At 53.3% G+C, this 22,915-nt stretch overlaps 1 protein-coding gene across 2 annotated transcripts in view; it reads left to right on the top strand.

Annotated features, from left to right (window-relative positions):
- Positions 1–545: 545 nt before the first annotated feature.
- The window catches only part of CDH22 (cadherin 22), a 67,640-nt gene continuing 45,270 nt past the window's right edge, over positions 546–22,915 (top strand). Inside the window, exons 1-4 of one of the 2 annotated variants that reach the window (XM_073880333.1) lie at positions 4,417–4,438; positions 6,288–6,361; positions 8,856–9,150; positions 21,724–21,843. In XM_073880333.1, the coding sequence (XP_073736434.1) occupies positions 8,964–9,150; positions 21,724–21,843 (307 nt within the window). In that variant the 5' untranslated portion in view covers positions 4,417–4,438; positions 6,288–6,361; positions 8,856–8,963. Of the gene's footprint in view, positions 915–4,416; positions 4,439–6,287; positions 6,362–8,855; positions 9,151–21,723; positions 21,844–22,915 lie in introns of those variants that run through there. The other variant, XM_025875475.2, reaches the window with a different exon arrangement.

The raw sequence follows: 22,915 nt of genomic DNA on the forward strand, positions 1-22,915 counted from the left end.
GGGGTGGGGGATGGGGGGGTGGGGGATGGGGGGTGGGGGATGGGGGGTGGGGGATGGGGGGGTGGGGGTGGGGGTGGGGGTAGGGGATGGGGGCAAGGGGGGCAAGAAGGCAGGGACCACTAGGGGTCACAGCAGTTGTTTAATTGGTACCTAAAAACTGAGGAGAGGTCGACTCAACCTGCCCTGCCCCCACAAGGCTCCTCCTCTTATGTTCTCTTGTTTCTCCCGCAGGCTCCGGGCCCGGGTCTGGACGGCCCCTGGCCCTCCAGGGATCCGCCGAGCCCCAACCAGCACCCCTCCGCGCGGGGACCATGGCGCACACCGGCCTCGGGAGCCGCGGAGGCGCCGCCTGGTGATCCGGCCGCGGCGGCAGCGAGGGGGGCGCGGGCGGGGACCCCCGGGGGGCCGTCCATGCCCCGGGTGCGGCCGCGCCCCCTCCCCCTGCAGCCGGGCGCCCCCGCCGCTGGGCGGCGCGCAGGGCCGCGGGCCTGTCCGGGTGCTCCGTCGGGGGGGGGGGCGGGGGGTGGGGGGCGGCGCCCCGGCGGCCGCGCTGAGGCCAACCATGTGATGCCGCGCCGCTCCGTCGTGCCACCGAGCGGCGACGCCCCGGTGCCTCCCGTCCAGGCTCCTGGGCCCCGGCCCGGCGCAGGCCAAGCATGAGGCCGCGGCCCGACGGTCAGGGGCTCCGGGCGGGAGTCGCTCTATCGCCCGCGCTGCTGCTGTTGCTGCTGCTGCTGCCGCCGCCGCCGCCGCTGCCGGGACGTCTGTGGGCGGCGGGCACCCCCGCGCCGGCGGCACCCGGGGCTCGGCAGGACGGCGCGCCGGGCGCGGGCCGCGTGAAGCGCGGCTGGGTGTGGAACCAGTTCTTCGTGGTGGAGGAGTACACGGGCACCGAGCCCCTGTACGTGGGCAAGGTAAAGTGGGCCCCCGCACCCGCTGCCCCGCGCCCAGGACCCCGGAGACACCCACCTGGAGACGCTAGGGACCCGCCCCCCCCACTCCCCAAGTCCCGGTCCCTGGTGCCTCCTCCCCAGCCCGCGCTTGGCCGGGCGCAGACAGCAGGGTGGCGCGCTCCGTGGGCCGCCCCTGCCCCACGGCCTCCTCCAGTCCCCCTCCCCTGTGCATCTCAGAGCAGAGAGAGCTAGTAGGTAAACCCAGGCCATCTTTTAGCTGGATGCATCTAGAATGTAGAAACAAGTTTGCAAATCTGATCGTGTCACACACATACTGTCCCCACTCTGCTTAAAATTCTTCAATAGCTTCCCATGCGCTTGAGGTCAAGTCCAAATTTCACTGGGTTGCCTACAAAGATCTGGCTCCCCTGTAGCCTTACCACCTGCCACATTCCTCTTGAGTTTCAGGCCCAGGGCTCTTCTGATGGTTCTCACAGTGCCCTGCTCCTGCCACCACCCCTTCCCTTAGCCTGGGTTATTTCCTCCCCCTGAACAGGTCAGTCCTGCTCCTTCTGCTGTTTACTTTATACTGACACTCAGGTCTCCACTCAAATGCCACATGTCCTGAGAAGCTGGCCTGACCGCACCAGGCTTAGACAGATCCCCCTGAATATGGCCATTCGTCTCTGTCACGTGCCCTCCAACGTCCCCACAGCTTTCCTTCACAACACTTAATTATGCATGTATTTGTTTGATTATGCAATTAATGTATATATTTCCTATCAGACCATGTTTGTTTTGCTCACTGTTATATCCAGCACCTAGTACACACGTTGTTCATAAACTGTTCATATTGAATGAATGAATGAATGAATGAAAGCTACTTTCTCAAACTGAGTAAATGCTGGTTAATGTGGCTAAGGATCTGTGCCTTAGGGGTATATGAAGCTGGGAAGGACTTTTGTTCAGCCATTCAATTCCTAGCCCCTCATGGGTGTGATGCTGGAGAGGCAGAGGCAAGTAAGATCCAGCCTCTGCCATTTGGGGCCCCCCCCAGAGTATCAGAGATGCTCTGGTACATGAAAAGCTTCACAGGTCAGCACCTAGCAGTGAGTATGCATTCAGTAAATGGTATCTGTTGGCTGGTTTGGGGAGGAGAACACACCTGAGCAGGGTTTTGATGTATGAGTAGGAGTTCATTGGGCTGATGAGAAAGAAGGCATACATAGCCTGTGCAAAGACTTGGAGGTCTGAGGGAGCCTGGCTTAGTCAGAGACTTGTCAGCAGTTGAAGTATTGAGGCAGAGGGTGCTGGTAGGGCACAGTTCTCTGGTTTCTGTCAGTCAGCTTTCTGGGAAGTTTTGGTCAGCAGAGTCGAGGGAGGGGACCAACCCTGGAATTTCCCATGTGCTGAATGGGTCCGAGAATTGGGAGGCTGATCAACCTGCTCAGGTCAGAGGCTCAGGAATCAGGGAGGGGAGGAAGGCCTTGATGTAAATCTCCCCGTTTGTCTTGCAGGAAGTCTAGATTTTCTCTGGTCTAGACGTAGTAATCCCTGGTCCTTGGCTAATTTCCCCTCTATCCATGTCCTTGCTCAAGGTCACCCGGCAAACTAGTGCTAGAGCCTAGGGCTCCTGACTCCCAGCCAGGGTAGTGAGATGGTGGGGCTGGCAGGATGGGGTGAGGGGTTGGGAAAGGAGGGACCAGTTCCAGCTAGGCTGTAGCTGATGGTGTGGTGACTAAGAATGCAGGCTTGAGGGCCAGAAGCACCTGAACTTCAGTCCTGCCTCTGCTAACCCACAAACCGTATTACCTTGAACAAGTTACATCACCTCCCTGAATTTGTCTCTTCGTCTGTAAGAGGAAGGCTAAGAGAGCCCTCTTCTTAGGGTTGCTGGAAGGATTAAGGAGGTAAACAGCAGATACGGTGTTCAGCCTGCAGCCTAGTTGGTTGTTCATCGTTGTTTTCTCATTATTCTCCTATGAAGCACTTAATCCTTAAACGGCAAGGTAGAAATCATCGTTCCCTTTTGTATCAAGGAAACCAGGGACTGAGAGAGGGCAAAGTCCTAGAGGGGGCGAGCGACTTGACCAGGACTTGAACCTGCGTGTGTCGGAGGCCAGTCCTGGCCTGATTCTCCCATCCTCTCTGAGACATCCGGGCTTGGGAGGTGGACTTGGGTCCAGGAAACCCCCAGAGAGGCAGGGAAGGACTCGCACATCTGCCCAAATGTCAGCTTGGTGCTGTCAGGTACCTGAGCTCTGTTGTCTGCCCAGCAGCTGGGGCTCCAAGGCCTCCCCAGCCACCCAAGTCCTGAAACCTTGAGAGAACCCACTGCTGATCCAGCACCTTGCACTGCATCCTGCTAGCCATTAGCATCTCAACAGCATGGGGGAATCCCACCCCTGTCTCCAGGAACCAGAGTCTGTGGCCTTAGAAAATCCCTTCATTATAAGGCCGGGAAACTGAGGCTGGAGGCAGAGAACATCAGACCAAGGTCACTCAGCAACACGGTGACAGAGCCAACCCTAGAGACCAGATTTCTGGACACCAGCTTGGGGCCCAGTGCAGTGTGACTGCCCTTGACCATGAGCCAAGCATTGTACCCGGTATTTCTTCTCCTTGGGGCAACCTCTCCTAACATCCTGACAGCTGACACGACCATGTTATTCCTCCTGCCATCATCTTCACCCAGAACCCCCTCTCTTATTCCCAGAGCCCACTTCTGTGCGGGGAAGAAAGAGAAGTTTCCATCTCTTTGCAAACATTTGCCCAGAGCACACTTCCTGTGTTGTGGTATGTAGTATGTGGTTCTAGGGGACAGCTGGAGCCAGGCTTCCCGGGGCTCAAATCCCAGCTCTGCCCCTTATTATCTCTCTGATCTTGGGCACATTACTTAACCTCTCTGAACCTCAGGTTCCTTATCTGTTGAGTGAGGCCGATACTACCCCCACCTCCAAGGGTTGTGGTGAGGAATCACTGAGTTAGCATATGTCAAGAGCCTGGAAGAGCAAGCGCCTGGCACCTGGTGTGTGCTGGGTGTTAGCTTTTATCATTATAGGTCTCGTCTGGTATTCCCACCAGCTTGATCATCCCAGCTACACAGACACTCCCAACCCCTGCCCAAACCCTGAAAGCCTTCTCAGCAACCCATGTCCTGGTTTCTCACCCCCAAGTGGTGGGGGGCAGGGGAGAGGGAGGTGGTCACTTAGCCCACACCGCACTCAATATTCAATAGCAATATGAGGAATATGAGCTTGGACTTTTAAAAACCACCCGTCCCCTTGCCAACCGAGCCCCACCTTTGTGCAGGCGATTGTATGTACACACATGCATGCATGCATACACACACACACTCTCTCTCTCTCTCTCTCTCATACCACGCTCTCTCGTTCTTTGGGGGAGAAAGGACTTCACGGTTTCAGTGAATTCACTGCTTCCCGGTCCCCCGCCCCAGGGAGCCGCTTGGAGCATCCGTCCTTGTTGAATTCCAAAGGTAGCTTAGCAACAGCACCATCCGCCGAGTGAACCCCGGGCGCCCAACGGTAACCTATTTTACAAGCGCCTTCTCCATCACTCACCGCCAGGCTCCTGTCGGCACCCGCAGGAACCGCTGCGGCCCCTGGTTGTCGCCTCAACCTCAGGACCCGAGGCTCCCTCCCTGGTCCTGCTCCCTGGGCAGCCTGGCCCGCCTCTTCCCCTCACCTGCCCCCAACCCCCACCCTCAAAGCAACCTCCCAGATTTCCATACAATCTGGGTACTTTGACTAATCCCTCTTCTGAACTGTAATTTCCCCCAAGGCTTCAGCTGGATGTGGATTTTGTAGGATTTTAAAATTTTTTTAAAAGGATAGAATTATGGGGTCAGCACTTATGACCAACTCCTGTGGGCCGTGAGATCTATTTTAGATATACAGCAGGATTAAAGTGGGGAGGAGAGCAGATTTAATTAAGTTGCTAATATTTAAAGAAAATTGATGAACTCCTGGTTTACAAGAAGCACAGGCGTGAACAGACCCCTCATTCCGGGGGAAGCTTTTTATTTGATTTGCTTTCCGTTTAAATCCTGGACTCGTTTTATTTGCGTAGCTGCGCTGTCCGTTTAATTGTCTTTAATAAGGAAAACGTACCCCTGCTCGCATTTAATTTTGATTTAATTAGGAGGAAGTAATTAATGGCCTCGTAAATCCCATTTTTCAGTTCCCCCCGGGATGAGAAGCCATCACTCTTGTGTTTTTCACGTTGTTTATGATACAGGGCTGGGACCTGAGGAGGGGTAATCTCTTCTGGGGCTGTCCACACTTGATGGCAATGGATAGAACCCAGGATGTGGAATCAGGCTTCAGGATTGTCCCTTGATGGCTGTGTGACTTTAGAGAAGATGTAGGCCCTCTCTGATCCTCAGCTTGCCAACCTGTGCAGCAGGGAGGGAATAACCTCTGATTCACAAATTCCTGATGGGACATCAATGAGGTTGCAGTAAAGGGTCTAGAAGAGTGTCTAGTGACTCTTCTCTCTAGTCTAGCTCATGTGTACCTGGGATTTAACAGTGACTGGATCCTCCAGAAATCCCAGAAGGCAGGTGGGGAATTTTAGTGACTGTTGTATATTTCATTCTTCATTTATTTGATATGTTTGGTGCCATGCCTTGTGCTGGGTACTGGGTAGAAGGAAACAAATAGCCATATGCTTGGTCCTCAAGGAGCTCACATCTCACACACTTGCACATGTATATACTCTCACACACACACTCTCTTTCTCACTTCCCCCGTATTTTCTCTGCAGGCCTACTCAGGACACCTATGTGTGCCAGGCATGGGGAGTTCAGACAGGCATGAATCAAAATTAGTACACCCCCTGAGGCCCAGGACAGCTGGGGAGACAGATGTGCAACACTGAGGTGTTACAGGGGAGTGTGGAGCAGAAGGGAGTGTGCGTGGGGCAGGACGAAGGCTCTTCAACCACAGGACATGGGAGTGGGGGAGGACCTAAGAGGACTGCCTGAAGGAGGAGACAAGCCCAGTTTAAAAGACAAGAAGGTACTAGACAATACCCTTGTCTCTCCAAGGGGTCAGGATTTCAGCCTATGGTCTTGTGTCAGGAGATGGGGCATGAAGTGGGTGACCTTCAGACCCTCCTGAGCCCAGGGTGGGAAAAGGAGAGGGCAGTGATCTGCACTGAGCACCTACTTCCTGCCAGGAGCTTCCACACATTATCTTATGAATCGTCAGAAGGCGTGGGAGCCATATCGTATCCTTTACAAATGAGAAGACAGGCTCAGAGAAGGGTAGCCTCTGGCTCAGGGCCATGGCACAGGCCAGTGGAAAGCCTAAGCTGGCACCCAGCTGTTCCTGATCCCGAAGCCCATCGTCTCTCCTGATTTGGGATTTGCAGTCCTTTTCCAAATGATGAAGTAGAGGCCCAGGTAGAAGAGGCCGCCCGGGACTGTGGCCGGCACAAGGCAAAAGGTGTGTCCAAGCCTCTCCCCCAGCCAGACTGACAGACTGCAGAGGCTGCAGAGGGACAAACTGCACTTTGGAGTCAAACAGACGTAGGCCTAGCTCAGTGTCCTCACCTGGAAAAGGGCGATACATCCACGTGTGCTCCGACATTCAGTTAGATTTCCGCAGAGGCCCACAACACACCTGGCCCGTGGTAGGCGCTCCATAAACAAGAGCGCTGGCCTCCAGCCCCTACTCACTGCTGAGTGTCTTGGGAAATGTCCTTCTGGGGGTAGAAACACAGGCACCCCCTCTTCATTCCAGAGCCAGGACCCACGCGGGCAGGGCAGGCAGCCCCCGCTCCGCCCAGCCCCACAGCTCGCAGCTCTTAGATCTCGCCCCCACCTCCATCCCCACTCCACCCCCCACACCCCCACCCTGGCGTTCAACTCTGTCTGACTCTGCAGTCCCCAGAGAGTGGCCACTGGGCCACCGCATGAGCACTATGTCATCCTTCACGGAAGAAGAACATTGGTGACATCACCGCTGTCTTCCACTCCCTCCTCCCTGCTCCTCACTCGCGAGTGATCCCAGTCCCGGGTCTGAGTTCACATGTAAGGTCTGCAGGGACGTGATAGAGACCCAGGGGGACAGAAAGGGAAGGCAACAATGGCTTACCGAGTGTTCAGGCCATTACAAACATGCTCTCATTGAATCCTCACCATACCTGTGCCGGGGAGGGCTTGATCTGATTTCTCAGGTGGGAAAACAGAAAGGAAAAATGAACAAGCCCATGATCACAACATTAGTGAGTGATGGGATCAGGAGATTGGCTTCCCGAACTCAGCTGTGTGACGCAGCAGGTGACCTCCCCTCTCTGCATTTCCATTTTCTCATCTGAGAAATGGGAAGAATAATGTTTCATAGGGCAGAGATGAAAACTGATAAGATTATCGCTGTTAAGCGTCCCCCCACGTGGTGTCTATCCCACCATGGCTTGGCGGTGTTTGCTGACTGTGTAAGCAGACGCCAGGTCTGATTGGAAAGTGGGTGGAGGCACTGGAAGAGGGAGCAAGTTCACCCTCTCCTCTCCCCACGCCCCCTGGGCCAAGGTGGAGGGAAAGCATAAACAGCAAACAGGAGAGACAGGTCTCCTCATCTGCAGCATTGCCAATGATTCAGGGCTGACGTCCTGAGATAATTTTATTAGGGGCATTAAACTGAGTTATGAGGTTTTTACAATCCAGCCACTTATGAGAAATCTATTAACAGTAACTGGACAGGAAGAAGTCTTCTCAGTGGAGCCCAGAACGGGCATTAATTGGGGCAATCTATAACAGGACGGGGACCCGGGAAGGTTCCACCAGACGCCTCCATTTACTCCCCGCAATTTCTGCTGAGAATCAGCAGACTCGCCAAAAAGAGAGAGATGCCCATTAATCGGCTAATGAAATATGAAAATGTTTATGGGCCATTCAATCTTCCAAATGGCACTTCTATAATCCACCTTTCAGACACAGAGTTCCACCAGCAGAATTTATACCCAACCTCCTCCTGCGTGGCAAGGGGTGGGTGGGCTTTCATCCCCCTTCGTGACGACTTCATTGGCACCTGTTGTCCTGCTGAGTGGGCTGGGGTATGTGGCATCCTGGCCTGAAAGGGGCCTTAGGGATTCTGTCACTCACACTCCATCTCTACGGAAGCTTAGAGTGGAGCAGGGACCCACCCAAGGTCACCAGCTTCATTGGACGCTTTTCCCTCTGCTTAGAGCCGCCTCAGAAATTTGGGCATCAGAGGATCAGGACCTAGGTGTTTCTGTTTGGGAGAACAGTCTTGCTACTGCTTTCTCACCTAAGAGATCTCAGTTCAGTGAAAACAGCCGGGGATTTGGAGCCTGTTGGTGGCTGGATAAAATCCCAGTTATATATAGCTAACATTTAGTAAATAACATAATAGTAACGATAGCTACCATTTATTGGACACTTACTATGTCTCAGGCAGGGCTGATTTTCAACTAGTACATACCAGTGTCATTGTGCCAGTTGTTAAGATAGTGAAAAGGCTTCCCCTCCTGCCGTGGTAAATCGTCTTTCTCCTCTCCCTCACCCCAGTTCCCTCAGTTCCTCCGACCTCTCTCCGTGATCCAGCAGCCGGAGGGTCCTGCCTGGCCTGGCCAGGGTCCTGCTGCGGTATGCCTCTGTGGCAATGCCCCTGCTGGGCTGGCTGGTAGATTGCACGTGTCCCGTGTGCCAGGCAGGTGCTAGTGCCCTCTGTAGACTTTCAACTATAGATAAGTCCGTGAATGGCTTAGCACAGCGCCTGGCATGGAGCGGGTGCTCCTTCAATGTGCCTTTCCTCCCTGCTCCCTTCACTCCCTGTCCCCACCAAGCTCAGAGTCTGGGGGCTGGGGTTGGACCCATAACTCAGAGTAGGGTCAGAGACAGCCATTTGGAAGCTTGATAGAAATGCAAACTCCAAGGCCCTGCCCCGGACCCACTGACTTTCCTCCCTGCCTCCCCAGATCCACTCGGACTCCGACGAGGGTGACGGGGCCATCAAGTACACCATCTCAGGCGAGGGCGCCGGGACCATCTTCCTGATCGATGAGCTGACGGGAGACATCCATGCCATGGAGCGCCTGGACCGGGAGCAGAAAACTTTCTACACACTGCGGGCTCAGGCTCGGGATCGTGCCACCAACCGCCTGCTAGAGCCCGAATCGGAGTTCATCATCAAGGTGCAGGACATCAACGACAGCGAGCCCCGTTTCCTGCATGGCCCCTACATTGGAAGTGTGGCCGAACTCTCACCCACAGGTGGGCGGCGGGCTGGGGTGAGGGGAGCCGCCGGGTCCTGAGTGAGAGCCTGCAGTGGGGACTGGCTGATAATCTGGGGAGAGGCCAGAGAGACAGGAGGGGCTGCCCCAGGCAGGGGGTACAGGCATGAGCCCAGGTGCCCACACAGGCTCAGGCATAGTGATGACACAGTCACGGCTGCACACATGACCTCAGACACATACATGGACACCATCCCCACGTGGACATGGACCTCCGGTGGCCATAGCAACACCCTTGGACATGGTCATCCCCACAGGCCCAGCCCCACACAGGCGCAGGCACAACTGAACACGGGCACGCCTACACCTGGAAAGAACCAGAGTGGAACACAGCTGGAACGAGGCCCAAGCACACAACCAGACATGGCCTCACACCCAACAGAGCCTCATACGACGCCCCTCGGGAAACAGCCCCGCACACAGATGGAGCTTATGGACAGACACAGCCACCTACGTAGCCACAGCCCAAAGCCACCAACAGACGTGACCTGCCCGGGGCCAGGCTTCACCAGAGTGTAGCCACAAAAGGGATGAGCAGTCACAGAGGCAACAGCATCCAGGCAGCTTCATTCCCTGCCCCGGGGGGACCCCAGCACCCCAAGGCCCAGCCCCCTGGGAACACAGCTTCACAGAGACGGCTGAGCCCCAGACGCAGGTCAGCTGCATGTAGTTGGGTACGGCCGCTAGTGTGCAGGGGCACTGGGGACGCGCCGTGGTACAGGTAAACCAGGAGCCCACACACCAGAACCCCCACGTGCAAGAAGACCTCAGGCGAGGCCATACTCTGAAGCTCACCCCAACATAGCAGCGGGACACTGAAGCAAAAGGTTGGATGAATATGCCCGCTCCCACGGTGGGGCCCACTTAGCCCGGGGCTCCTGGGAGAAGCCGGAGTCATGGCCAAGGGGCACAGCCATCTTCTTCCACACGGGGTTAGCCCAGGCACCTGGTCAAGGGCTCAGGGCTGCCCCTCTCTGGGCCTTCCAGTCCAACTAGTGCATGTCAGAGACAGGGGGTGTCTGAGCTCGTGGGAGAGGGTACAGTCAGCCCCCGCGTCCCCAGATTGGACTAAATCTGGCATATTGGTGGGTAGAGAGCCGGCAGCCAGCGATGGAGAGGAGGAAGTGGACCAGAGATACGGGTGGGCACAGAAGGACAGTGGGAGGACAGGGAACAGTGAGGGCAGGGATGTGGGTGCAGGCTGGTGCACACACACGCACAGGTGCACACGTCTGCCTGGTGCGCATATGCGTTCACACATGCGTGTGCATGTACATGGCTAGTCAAACGGCACTTTAAGGCCTGTGCATGCATATGACATGCTATGTGTCTATTTGAGTGTATCCGTTTATTCATTTGACAAGTGCGTAGGAAGACCTACTATGTGCTGGGCACTGAGAACGTGGCATTGAAGAGACAGACAAGCCTCCCTCCCCAGAAGGGTACTTTCTGGCTGAGGAAGACAGGCAGTAAGCGAGTAAACAAGCAAATCGTTGGGCTGGGAAGGCTTCTCTGAGGAGGTGACATTGAAGTGGAGACCTGAAGAAAGTGAATGGTGGGCCCTGGGGGAAGAGCATTCCAGGCAGAGGGAACAGTACCTGCAAAGGCTCCAAGGAGAAGTGGAGAGGCGATCAGATTGTGCAGCCCTGGGGAGCATGGTCAGGGCTTTGCTTTTTACGCTGAGCAAGCTGGACAGTCAGCGAAGAGGCTTGTTCAGAAAAGTGACATGGTCCGACTTAGTTTTAACAGGATCCCATGCTGTTCTGTGAAGATCAGATGGTGGTGGGGTTGAGGTATGGGGCAAGGACAGAAGCAGAGGAGTATATTGTAATTACCTAGGTGGGAAATGATGGTGGCTTGGAACAAGGTGGGGCCAGGAAGGGTAGCGAGAAGAGGTCGACTTTGGGATATATTTTAAAAGTAGAGCTGAAAGCATTTGCTAATGGATGGGATGTGGGGTGTGAGAGAAATGACGATTCAGGGTTGGCTACCGAGGTGTTGACCTGGACAATTAAGTAGATGGGATTTCCATTTGCTGAGATGGGAGGAACAGCAGATCTGGGGATGGAGGGAAATCAGGAGTTTCGTTTCAGTTGTGCTAAGTTGGAAATACTTATTAGACAGCCAAGTGGAGATCTTGCAAAAGGCACTTCAATATACAGGTTCAGCGGAGACATCATTGGAAGTTGTCAGTAGCAAAGACCCACGGACTTTCAGAGCCTAGTGATTACTTAGAAATCAGTTTTGCAAATGGGGGAAACTGAGGCTCAGAGAGGCGGTGATGTGTCCAAGGTCACACAGCAAGTCAGGGGCAGCTCAAGCCCCTGACGTCCCCCCGTCCATCAGCCCCTACTCACTGATTCAAACCCTGGCCCTGTGTCTCTTCATCCGAAATGGACCTTTTCCACATGGAAAAGGCCAGAAAGGTGACACAAGATGAGGCTGGAGAAGGAAGCAAGAGCCATACCCAAAGGACTTGAGGGAAGCATGGAATCTGGGAAAGGCTTAAGCAAGGGAGCCAACCAAGTGCAAAGGTCCTGAGGTGCATTTTAGAAAGCTCCCTCTACTACAGTTTGGAGAAAAGGTGGGGACAGGGGACTCCAGAGGGAGGTACCCGCCAGGTGTTCGTCCATCACTTCACTCCCACTTCAACTCTGAGAGGTGGTGGGACTGATGGTGGCATCCCCATTGAACAGATGGGAACACTGAGGCTCAGAGGGGAGAAAATGTGCCCACCGTCACATAGCAAGTCAGTGACTGAGCAAGTCAAGGCTTGGCTCCTAGACTGTTGGAGTGGCAAGAGTCCTTGCATCACACTTGGGGGAACTGAGGCCAAGAGAAGGGCAAGGATACATTCAAGGTCACCCAGATTGTAGGAGGCAGAGCCAGCCCCCAGGTTCATGAGTATCAGTCAGCCTGAGGAGCTCCTGCCCTGCCTCACCTCCCTCTCCCAGCCTACTGACTCTGACATTCAGCTCAGGAAAGAGGCATTGGATTCAACTCGGACAAGCCAAGGAACCCAGGAAGGGGGAGGGAGGAAGCAGAAATTAAATTAGTTTATTTCATTTAAGCAACTTTTTGAAGAGGAAGCAAATCTGACACCGGGGTACTTGCGGAGACTCCAGGCAGCTTTGAAAATCAGTCACAATGACTGAGCCTCCTGATCTGGGCTGAGGAGGGTGGGGCCGACAGGCGGCACCAGGGTCTGGGCAGCTTCGGAGATCAGAGGGAGCAGGGACACAGCTTGGGACATGAAAGGCAGCAGTGCTCGCAAATTAAACCACTCACAGCTTAAAAAGGAAGGGAAGTGTGCCGGGGGCCTCCGATGAGCCACGCTTCTGAGGAGGGGCACGCCAACCAAGCTGAGCCTAATGCAGCGAAGCAGGTCCTGCAGCTGACAGTCAGGAGGCCTGGCTCCCTACACAACCTTGGATGAGTCCCTGCCTCTCTCTAGGCACCAAGTTCCCTTCGAAGCATTGAAGGGGTTCATTCACGCAACAGATATTTACTGTCTACTCTGTGTCAGGCACTGTTCCAGGCATTGGGGATTCTTAGGAAGCCTATGTGCAGCGCAGAGAGACAGACAGGAAAGAAATATACAAGCCAGTATGTTATAGTCCCTGTGGTGTAAGTGCTGTGAAACCAAGGGAAATTGGCATTATACTGGGGGAGTGCTATTTTAGATAGAGGAGTCAGGGAGGGCCTTTGTTTACAAAAGAGGACATTTGAACAAAGATCTGAAGGAACCAAGGAGCTATGTGAAACAGTGGTTCTCATACTTGATTGTGCATCCACATTACTTGGAGGGCTTGCTAAAATGCAGATTGATGCCCTTTCCCCCCAGGGTTTCTGATTCAGCAGGTCTGGCTATTAGAAATGTTTGCATTTTTAATAAATTCCATGGTGATGCTGCTGTTGTTGGCTCAGGGACCACACTTGGAGAATCACTAAGCTGGAGGAAGAATGTACAGGCAGAGGGAACAGCAAGTGCAAAGGTTCTGAGGCATAGTGTGTTTGTCATGTTTGAGGAATAGCAAGGGGTCAGTGTGGGTGAAGAGAGGAGTAAGTGAGGTGGGGAGTGTCCATTGAGATCGAAAGAGATACTGGAAACTGGATCATGTAGGACATGGTAACCATTGAAAGGATTTCTGTTGTACTCTGAGTGAGATACAGAGTCAATGAGTGATGTGATCCAGCTTGTACTTTTCAAGGCTGACTTGTTGGCCACCGTGTTGAAAATGGACTGTAAGTGACAAGGTTGGAAGTAGGGAGATCAGTGAGGAGGCAGCTGCGATCATGCTGGCAAAGGTAATGCTGACGCAGACCAGTGTAGGAGGGGAGAAGGTATGGGACTCTGGGTGTATGTTGAAGGTAGAGCCAACTGGGCTCGTGAGGGACTGGGTCTGGGGAGTGAGAGAGAGAAGGCAAGGATGATGTTGACCTGTGTGGCCTGAGCAACTGGATGGATGGAGCTGCCGAGATGGGGAATGCTCCAGGAAGAGCAAGATTACCGTGCAAAATTAAAACTCTTGGGCATGTCAAGATTGAGATGTCTACTAGAAATCCAAGTGGAGTCGTCAAGGGGAGAGTTGGGTCTCTGTCTGGAGGTCAGGAGCACGAACAGTCAGAGACACAATTTTGAAAGTCGTCAGCAGAGAGAAGGAACTTAAAGGTGAAGGCTAGATGAAACCAACAAGAGAGTGAGTTTTGAGACAAAAGAGTTAGACTAGAAAATCTCTTAATGTTGGGGGCAACAGACCCCTTCCCACCAGTATCACAACCTGACCAGTGGACAGCAAGATTTCACAGGGCTTTCATGCCCAGTTCAACTCTACCTACTTATTAATGCCAACTATGTATAAGACGATATGCTTGGCACTGTTGAGGATACAGAAATGAGAAGTTCAGTCCAACACACATCTATTAGCCACTACTTTATTCCGGGCACTGCAGGGGATGTAAAGATAAGTAATTGAATTAAATCCACAAATGTTTATTAGCACCCATTATGTACAAGGCCTCCAGTGTACTTGGCTCTGTAGGGGTTGCAAAGATGAGTCACCTAACTTAGCAAACATTTATTAGCACCTACTTTATATATAGCCCCAAGGGGATAGAAAAATGAGCAGTTGCTTCCAATTCAATAAACATGTATTAGTGCCTACTGTGTACATGGCACTTTGCTAGGTATGTGGGGGTTGCAAAGATGAGCAGGACCCTCCCCTGACCTCAAAATGGTGGCAGATCAGTTTCACCTCTAGGGCCAACTCTGGTCAATTGGTAGTGACCGTAGGGTTGTGTTGAGAAGGAGTCTGAGGATCCCCATTCAAGCTCAGGAGAAAATGATGCAATCGATTAGTGATGTTTGCTGCAAGCAAAGGCAAGAGAATGGGATGGTTTGTTTGGCATAGGATTGGCATTGTTGGACCATGGGATTGGGGCTCAATGGGTTGTGGAAATGGGCAGGGGCTCTGCCAGAGTGGGGCTCCCATGTGTTCCAGTTCCTCTGTGAGCAGCATCTTTAGTAGGCGGAAAAGGGTTGTTTTGTATTAGAGTCTGCACTTCTTGGGACATTTACTAAATAATAACTGTCAGCCAACACTGCTTTCACAGAGCTATTTCCCTTTATTCTCAACAATCCTGGGGAATAAGCAGGGCAGGTATTACTGTCCTCATTTAACCAACGAGGAAATAAATGTAAAAGAGCTAGAGTAACTTGCCTGAGTTTCCAGAGCTTGACCCAGAACCCAGAAGCAGAACCCAAGCCACTCACCTCGGCTTGTGTGGGCGAGAGCCATGCACAGGGACTTCACAGCTTGCAAAGCACTTTCACATCCCTGATCTCATTTCATCCCTTGGAGCTCTCGGGTCAGGTGTTAACATTCCCATTTCATAGCGGGAGAAACTGAGGCTCATGAACAGAAGGAGGTAAAATTGGAAGAGCACACTATCTGATTGCTGAATCCAGTGCTTGGCGGGGGACAGGGCAGGGAGGAAAGGAGGAAGGCAGGAGGCAGTGTGTTCCCCAAGGGTCTCATTTGGGGAGGGCAGCAACCAGCTGGGAGCCTCTGATTGTCCTGTCTGCAGCCAGAGAGAGTGTGCCTCAGCAGCCCTCAGGCCCAAGCCAGGAATCAATTGCTAGCCTCTGCAGAGACAACTTCTAAAGATGTTTTTAATTAAAGTCCAGGAAGATCTATATGTGCAATATCTCCTTGCTTAGCAACGGCACTGGCTCTCACCACCCAGGATCGGCTGGGGAGGGGGGGGGAACAGGACAAGAGATTTCTGGTGGGGAGAGGTGGCAAGGAAGAGCAGAGACCCTGGCCCTCAGGAATCATCCCCGTGGCCCAGGGAATCTGGACAGCGAAGACTGGATCCATGCCTTTCTTTGTCATTTCCATCAACAAATTTTTCAACAAACACAAGCACCTTCTCTAAGCCAGGCCCATAGCAGTGGGTAAAAAGGTGAGAGAGCCACCATCCTGCCCACAAGGGTCTAGCACACAGTGGGTGCTCCATAGATGTAGGGTGACTGAATGGAACCGAATTATAAGCAAAAAATGTTTGCTTTCTGCAACAGGCAGAGGGATGCTATTGCAGATAGTTACAATGTTGCTATCCCAAACAAGGTGACCAGACTACTTACTAGAGGGTCCCGTTTAAATGTGGAAAGGACAGAAGAATGTAAGGGTCTCAAATTGGGGTGGTAGGAGAATCCTCTCTCTCAGGGGGACAGATTAGATCCCACACACATTCATGGGTGAGTCCATGATTGGGATCTATGAGGAGAAAGTGAGGGGACAGTGTCCCAGAGGTCACTGGAGACTGGAGAAGCATGTTTGCAGCGTAGGGCACACTTATCCCATTGAGCCAAAATTGCTTCTTCTCTTTGTGCCCCCTCCCACTCTCTCCCACTCTCCTCTTGCTTAATATGTATCTCTGCCTGTCTCTGTTTCTATATAAGTCTACTTTCTGACTTTATCTCTGCATTTCTACCTCTTTCTGTCACATTCTGTGTTCCACTTTCTCCCTGTCTCTATGTATCTCTGCCTCTCTGATGCTCATCTCTCTGTCTCTGCCCTAATTTCTTCCCTTGTATCTGGGTATCTGTTTTCCTACTTTCTCCCTGCCCATCTCTCTGAATCTCTGTCCCTCTGTCCCTTGTCTCTCTTTCTCTGACCCACTTTCTAGCCCCATCTCTTAGTGCCACCTTCTCTGTCACTTGTCTCTGGGCCTGCCTCCTACCCCTCCCTTCCCACCTCTCCCCACCCCAGCCATGTTCCTGCATCTCCTGCATATCATTAGGCTGCCCTGGCTGGGCAGCCGGAAGCTGTGGAGGCCAGCCCAGTGAGCCAGCATTATAAGTGATGATCAAAGAGGGAGTTGGGAGGGAGAGGTTTGAGAAGGGGTTTGCTTCCCGTGTAATTTGAATGTTCCCAGGGACTCGACAAGTGGTTTTTAATTTTTAATAGAAAGCATTCCACGCAGTTCTGGCAGCAGCAGGGGGTGGGACTCATTTTTTATAAATGTTTGAGAAGCCAAATGTGAGCTGAGGGTTTCCCCAGGCCCAGCAGGGCAGCAAAGGGAGGTAGGGAAGAGGCACGATGGTAATAATTACAAACATCCTCCTAACAATGACACTTGGTCACCTTGTTTGAAGACTCTGTTCTTTTGCAAAGTGCTTCATCTCTTTCATCTCATTAAAGGGCCTCCCTCCTCCAGGGAGGCCAGGAGGATGAAGTCCTATCTCCATTTTGCAGAAGGGGCACTGAGGCCCGGTCAGGTCAGTTTTCGCACAGCCGCAGAGCCCAGGAGAGGGCTGGGATGACTTCAGTCCTGTCCTGGAACTGCCCTTCCCACAGCACCACCTCCTCCCTGAGCCAACGGGGGCTCCTCCTGGGGGCTCTGGAGCCCAGGTCTGGGCAGCAGTTGGACCTCGCAGATAGCGAAGACAAGAGACAAGAAAGGAAAGAATTCTGGCTTGGGAGCCAGGCCATGGGTTCCAAGTCTGGCCCCATGACAAACCATGTCAGAGCCACCCAGATAAACCAGAGGTGAGGGGTGGGCATAACCCCTCCCTACTGATACTGGTGCCCAGGCATTTCCTACTCCAGGCCAAGGGCACAGCCCCAGAGACCTTCTGACCATGCAGAGAGACAAGAGAGGAATAAACTCCTGAGCACTGCTACATGCCCAGCTTTATCAGCCGTGTAAATCTATCCTTTCTAGTCCTCGGAGCATCCCTGGGAGCCAGAGGGGCCCCCTTTAGACTAAAGGTGAGGAAAGAGGTCAAACAGGGACAAAGACTTGACCAAGGGCACAGAGTGAAGAAGCAGTGGGATCTGAACCCAAGACTTTCTATTGCCAAAGCCCACCCAGTCTCTTCTCCTGGCAGGAGAGTCTGACGTCTTGTACCGATTTTGCCTGGGAAGAGCCCTGCTGACTTGACAACAACACGTGTTGTCCTTGCTTCTTCCTTCCTGGTGTCGGTCTCAGTACCGGCACAGTGAGTCCAGGAGGGTGACATACTGGCTCCACACACCTGGGCTGCAATTTTTCCCTACCACTTACAAATGATAGAACCTGGGGAAAGTCACTGAGCAGAGGCTCAATGACTCAGTTTCCTCATCAGTTCAGTCAGGGGTTTGGTCAGTTCTTAGCCTGCGATGCACTTTAGAATTGCTGTGGGAGCTTTTAAAAATACCCTTGACTGTGCTCCACCCCAGGAGAGTCCTACTGAATTGGTCTGGGGTGGGGCTCAGCATCAGTTTTATTTTAAAGCTCCTAAGAGATTCTAATGTGCAGCCAGGGTAAGAAACACTGGTTTCTGTGCTCCCTGAGGACCAGCTTTTCCACATATAACATTCCACGTGGAACCCTGCTCTGAGATCCTGTTTACCCAAGAATCATTTGGGCAACGCTTCCTATGCCAGCCTGGTTAGAGGCCCTTAACCCCACGTAGCTGAAGAGCTGGCTGGCAGCACCACGGACAGCGACCAGCTCACCCTAGCCAGTCGCAGCCGTGCTTCTGGAAGTCTGAGCTTGAACCAGTTGTGGCGGGGAGAACACTGAATGCAGTTCCTTACCATTCCCCTCCTTTCTCTGACTCTTCCCTCTCTTACTAGCCTGTCTCCTTCTACTCCTATTGACCCCCCTTCTTCTACTTTATAAGCCCAGGCACATGTGGGTTTTGACATCAGATCGGCCTGGGTTTGAATCCTGCCTCTCCTATTTCCTTGCCAGGTCAACTTGGCCAGGCACTGTTCTCGGTTCTGAACTCAAACTATTTGAGTTCTCACAGTGATCCTGAGAGCTTAGCAGTAATATTACCTTCATTTCACAAATGAGGAAACTGAGGCACAACGGGCTTCATTACTTCACTCAGCCTCCTTTTTTCATCTGTAAAGTGGAAATCTCAATAGAGCTTACTTCAAGCTTATTTTATAAATTCCATAAGATAACATACATAAAGGGCTTCTCGTAGGATCTAGCACAAAGTAGTTATTCAGTAAACATAATCTATCATGATCATCGAATAATGATATGTAATAATGGGTTTCATCATTATTATTAATTCACATTTTCACCCTTCACTGTGCATAGCAGTTTCCTCGTCTGTAAAATGGGAATGATGCAGGATTGTACTGTGTTGGTTTATATCAGCTTGATTTTCTGTTTTGGGAGCCACTTGATACCAATTGGTAGCTTGAAGTGGGCCATGGTGAGAGTCTCTACACCATGGAAATCAACAAACACTACAAGACAGGGCATTTCTCCCCACCCCTCTAGCCCTCAGAGCCGATACCAGCATACCACTGCATCTATATAACAGAATTGGCCTGAGGACTAAAGGAGGGAGTGGATGTGATGGTCATTATAAAAATACAAACTGCTGAATGGAGGGGGGATGACCCTGAGGTCCTGTAGCAGCCACAAGCCCGGCACCCTTTTATCTGCCCATTCTGGGGAGCTGCTGACTTGCGAAGAATGTAGGAGGGGGTCTGGAGTCTGGGGAGCCAGTGGTGAATCACTGACCCTTCACCATCCCCACGTGTCGGCATTAACTGTAATGGCTGCAATAAAGAATCTGGGATTGGGGAAATGATTCCATCATCCCCGCAGGAGTCCCTGGGATGCAGCCAGGGAGAGAGAGAGAGAGAGAGAGAGACAGAGATCAGCCATTACCCTGGGGAGTCACTCAGCCCGATATTGTGCCTTGCCCAAGGGATGGAGGGAACAAGCAGAGGGGAGTGACAGGGAGACCCTCTCTCATAACAGTTACAACAGCCACTATTTATTGAGCACCCACCATGAGCCTGATGCTTTATGTATCTTCTCCCTTTTCAGTATGTCTGTGAGGGAGGCATGATTGTGCTACCGTATACTGGCGTGTCATGCCTCCCGAGACAACAACAACCTGCATTTATTGAGTTCTTAGCATGGGCCAGGCACTGTCCGCGGTGCTGAACATGGAAGTCTATTTGAATTCTCAAAACAATCCCAGGAGTTTGGTAGTACTATCATCTTCATTTCACAAATGAGAAAAATTGAGGCACAAGGGGGTTTGTGACATGTTCAAGGTCAAACTGCTAGTAAGTGGCAGAGTCATCATTGATTGTGATTCAGTACACTGGGCCACCATCCCCAGGGCCACTCTGCCTGTGCTGATTCTGTCACCCGGGAGGGCTTTGACCTCAGAGAGTCCTGGGTTCAAATTCCACCACCTCCTCTCTCAGTGCTCTTGGTCAAGTCTTTCTACCTGTTTCCTCCCCTGTAACTTAGAGGGGCCCACTCTGCCTCTCGGAAACACTATGAGGATTAGAGATGATGAATTTAAGTGGTTGGTGAAGTTGGACATGCAGTGGGTGCCAATAGGCATTTATTCCTTTCTCCTTTACCTGTATAATAGGAGGCACCTGGGGTTATGTCCTTGGCCCTGAGTAGGAGACCCTGGGCACCAAGCATCAAGAGGGAGGGGGCTTGCTCAAATCCCTTCCCTAGCTTCTCTGGGCAACCCCGATATGGTTGACATGGAACAGGAGCTGCCAAAGAGAGGCGCATTGCAGGGCCGGGTTAGGAGGCTCAGGCTGGGAGGGGGGACATGGAGAGGGAAATGAGAAATGCAAAAGAGTGAAAAATAAATACATGTGTCTGTCTGGAATGATCGAGGGCCCCAGGCTGGAGGCGGGAGAGGCAGGCGGCAGGCTGGGCTTAGCAGAATTGCTGCAGTAGCACTTCCAGAGCCTCACTCATTAGCCAAGCCGTGAATGGGCCTTACCCCCCAGCATGCCGCCCTCCTGGCCCAGAGTCCAACCCAGCCCCAGGAGTGCCCCACTCAGAACCTCAGCAGGTCTGGGCCCCTTCCCCTCACCAGCAGGGCACTCAAAAGAAGGCATCACCTTGAAGTGATGTCTGAGTCTCATCCCCTTGGGTCATATCCTGAGCCCCCAAGACTCCCTCTTGGGTCTTCTACCTCACCCCCTCCTTTCTGGAAAGGTTCAGAGGGACCAGAAGGCTTTGCCTGCTTCTCCATCCGACACCTCCCCCACCCTGCCCTCACCCCCATCCTGTCCAGCCTCACGTCCCAAGCCTGATTTCGTCAAATTGAACATGATGTCAAATTAGAGCCATCTCTGGGACAGGCCAAGAGAAGCTCCTAGTTTAATGAGGCAGCGTCAAAAATCAATAACTTAATTGCCGCTGTTTGATGGACTTTTATCCAATTTATACTCTCCCCAGCAGCCTACGTGCAGAGCATGTGGAGAAGTGTGTGTGTGTGTGTGTGTGTGTGTGTGTGTGTGTGTGTGTGTGTGCGTGCGCGCGTGCCTGGGGCGGGGACTGTCTGGGCACCTAGGGGGAGGGGTGAGGAGGGCACCAGGACCCACAGCCAACTATTTCCCAAAGGGAAAGCTGGATCTTGCCATCCTCCTGCCCCAGATCCAAAAGACAGTGGCCTCTGAGCCCCAGTGAACTTGGTTATCCTTCTGGGCTGCCCAACTCCCATCCTGTGGAGGGTGCTGAAAGAGGGAGGGAAGAGAGGCAGAATTCCCTTGAGAAATCAGGAGAGGCTGGGGTGGGTAGAAAGACCCCTGCTTTGGGAGTCTGGTGCCTGGTTTCCAGTCCTGGCTCTAACTCTGACCATGATGACTTAACTGGTGAAGATGACCATTGCCACCACCCACTGAGACTGAGCCCCATCTGCACTGAGAATTTAAAGTGCATTCCCTTAACCTCAAGAACCAAGGACTAGGATTATCCCCCATTTGCTGAAGAGGAAACAGATTCAGAGAGGCTGCCTTCCCTTGCCAGAGTCCTACAGCTGGGAGCCACCAAAGGGAGATTTGAACTCAGATCTGACTCCATGATCACGCTTGTGCCATGGGAAGGCCCCAGATCAGGAAGCGGGTTGGGAGTCGGTGTGGGGATGGGGACTGTAAGGGGACTAGTTTCCATGATCTTTAGCTTGGATCTCCTCCCCCAGCTTTCCTGGGGTGGGGAGGACAAGCGCAGCGGCCCCAGGTGACCCCCGTCTCGCTTGGTCCCCCGGGCCCAGGCACGTCGGTGATGCAGGTGATGGCCTCGGATGCGGATGACCCCGCGTATGGCAGCAGCGCTCGGCTGGTGTACAGCGTGCTGGATGGCGAGCATCACTTCACGGTGGACCCCAAGACCGGTGAGGGGCGGGGCCAGGCCGGAGGGGGCGGGGCCAGGGCAGGACCGAGGGAGGGGCACGGAGGCGTGGGGCCAGAGGGTCGGGGGAGGTCCGCTAGCAGCCTTCTAACAGGACAGCGCTGAGGGTAGGACCGGACCAGGAGGTGTCTAGCTTGTTCCAGGGTTGCAGAGAGGAAGGGGCGGCCAGGCAGAAAGAAGGAAGGGCTGAGGAACAGAAAAGTATGGGGCAGGGGTGGGGGTCCCTGCAATACTGGCAGAGAAACAAAAAGGCAGGATGCCTCCACCATGGGCGCCCTGGGGGACTTTGGAGGTCCCAACTCAGCAGCCCTCTTGTCTTTGGAGCTTAACTAAAGCAAGTGTGTCTGCAGCCCTTAGGGGTCAGCTGGTGAAGGGCACCTTTGCAGCAGTTGTGAAAGCTCTGTTCAAAGGGCAGTTATTAAGGATCTGATGGAAAGACAGGGATGGAGACCGATAAGGAAGAATGGCTTCTTGACTTCTTTTCCCTCCCCCAACGCCACCAGACACAGTCCCCAATTCACTCTCTCTGAGGTTAGAACCAGATTATGTCTCTGAGGAGCCTGGCCAGAGTGGCAGGGAGGGCAGAGCAGGAGACTGAGGCTCAGAGGAGTGAAGTGCCTCACTGAGGTTGCACAGCTGGGCGTGGCTGCCGCTGCCAAGGGCGGTGTTCTCCCCGTCCCTGCGATGGGTCGGGGCGCCAGGGAGACCTCACACCACAGAATGTTTATCAGATGCCGTCATGGGGCTCACAGCCCGGGGTGGGGGCCAGGGCAACAGGCATATGCACGGGCAATCAGTATGCAAGGTTCTGGGAGGTGGAAGAAGCTGATCTCCAAAGGATAAGAAGGTGTTGGCCAGACTGGGATTCAGAGACGGGCATTCCAGGCAGAGGGCATGGTGCAGGCAAAACCAGGAGGGAAAGAACAGCCTGAGGCATGAGGGGAATTGTAAGCAACTCAGGACTGGGGAAGCAGGCAGGCTGGGGATGCGGGCTGGTTGGCAGGGGCCCGACTGGGCAAAGTAGAAGCGAGGTTTAAGACCTTGGATTTTATTCT

Source organism: Callorhinus ursinus, unplaced genomic scaffold (assembly GCF_003265705.2).
Source record: "Callorhinus ursinus isolate GAN/ISIS: 27379988/994484 unplaced genomic scaffold, GSC_fseal_2.0 scaffold38, whole genome shotgun sequence".
NCBI classification, from domain to species: domain Eukaryota; kingdom Metazoa; phylum Chordata; class Mammalia; order Carnivora; family Otariidae; genus Callorhinus; species Callorhinus ursinus.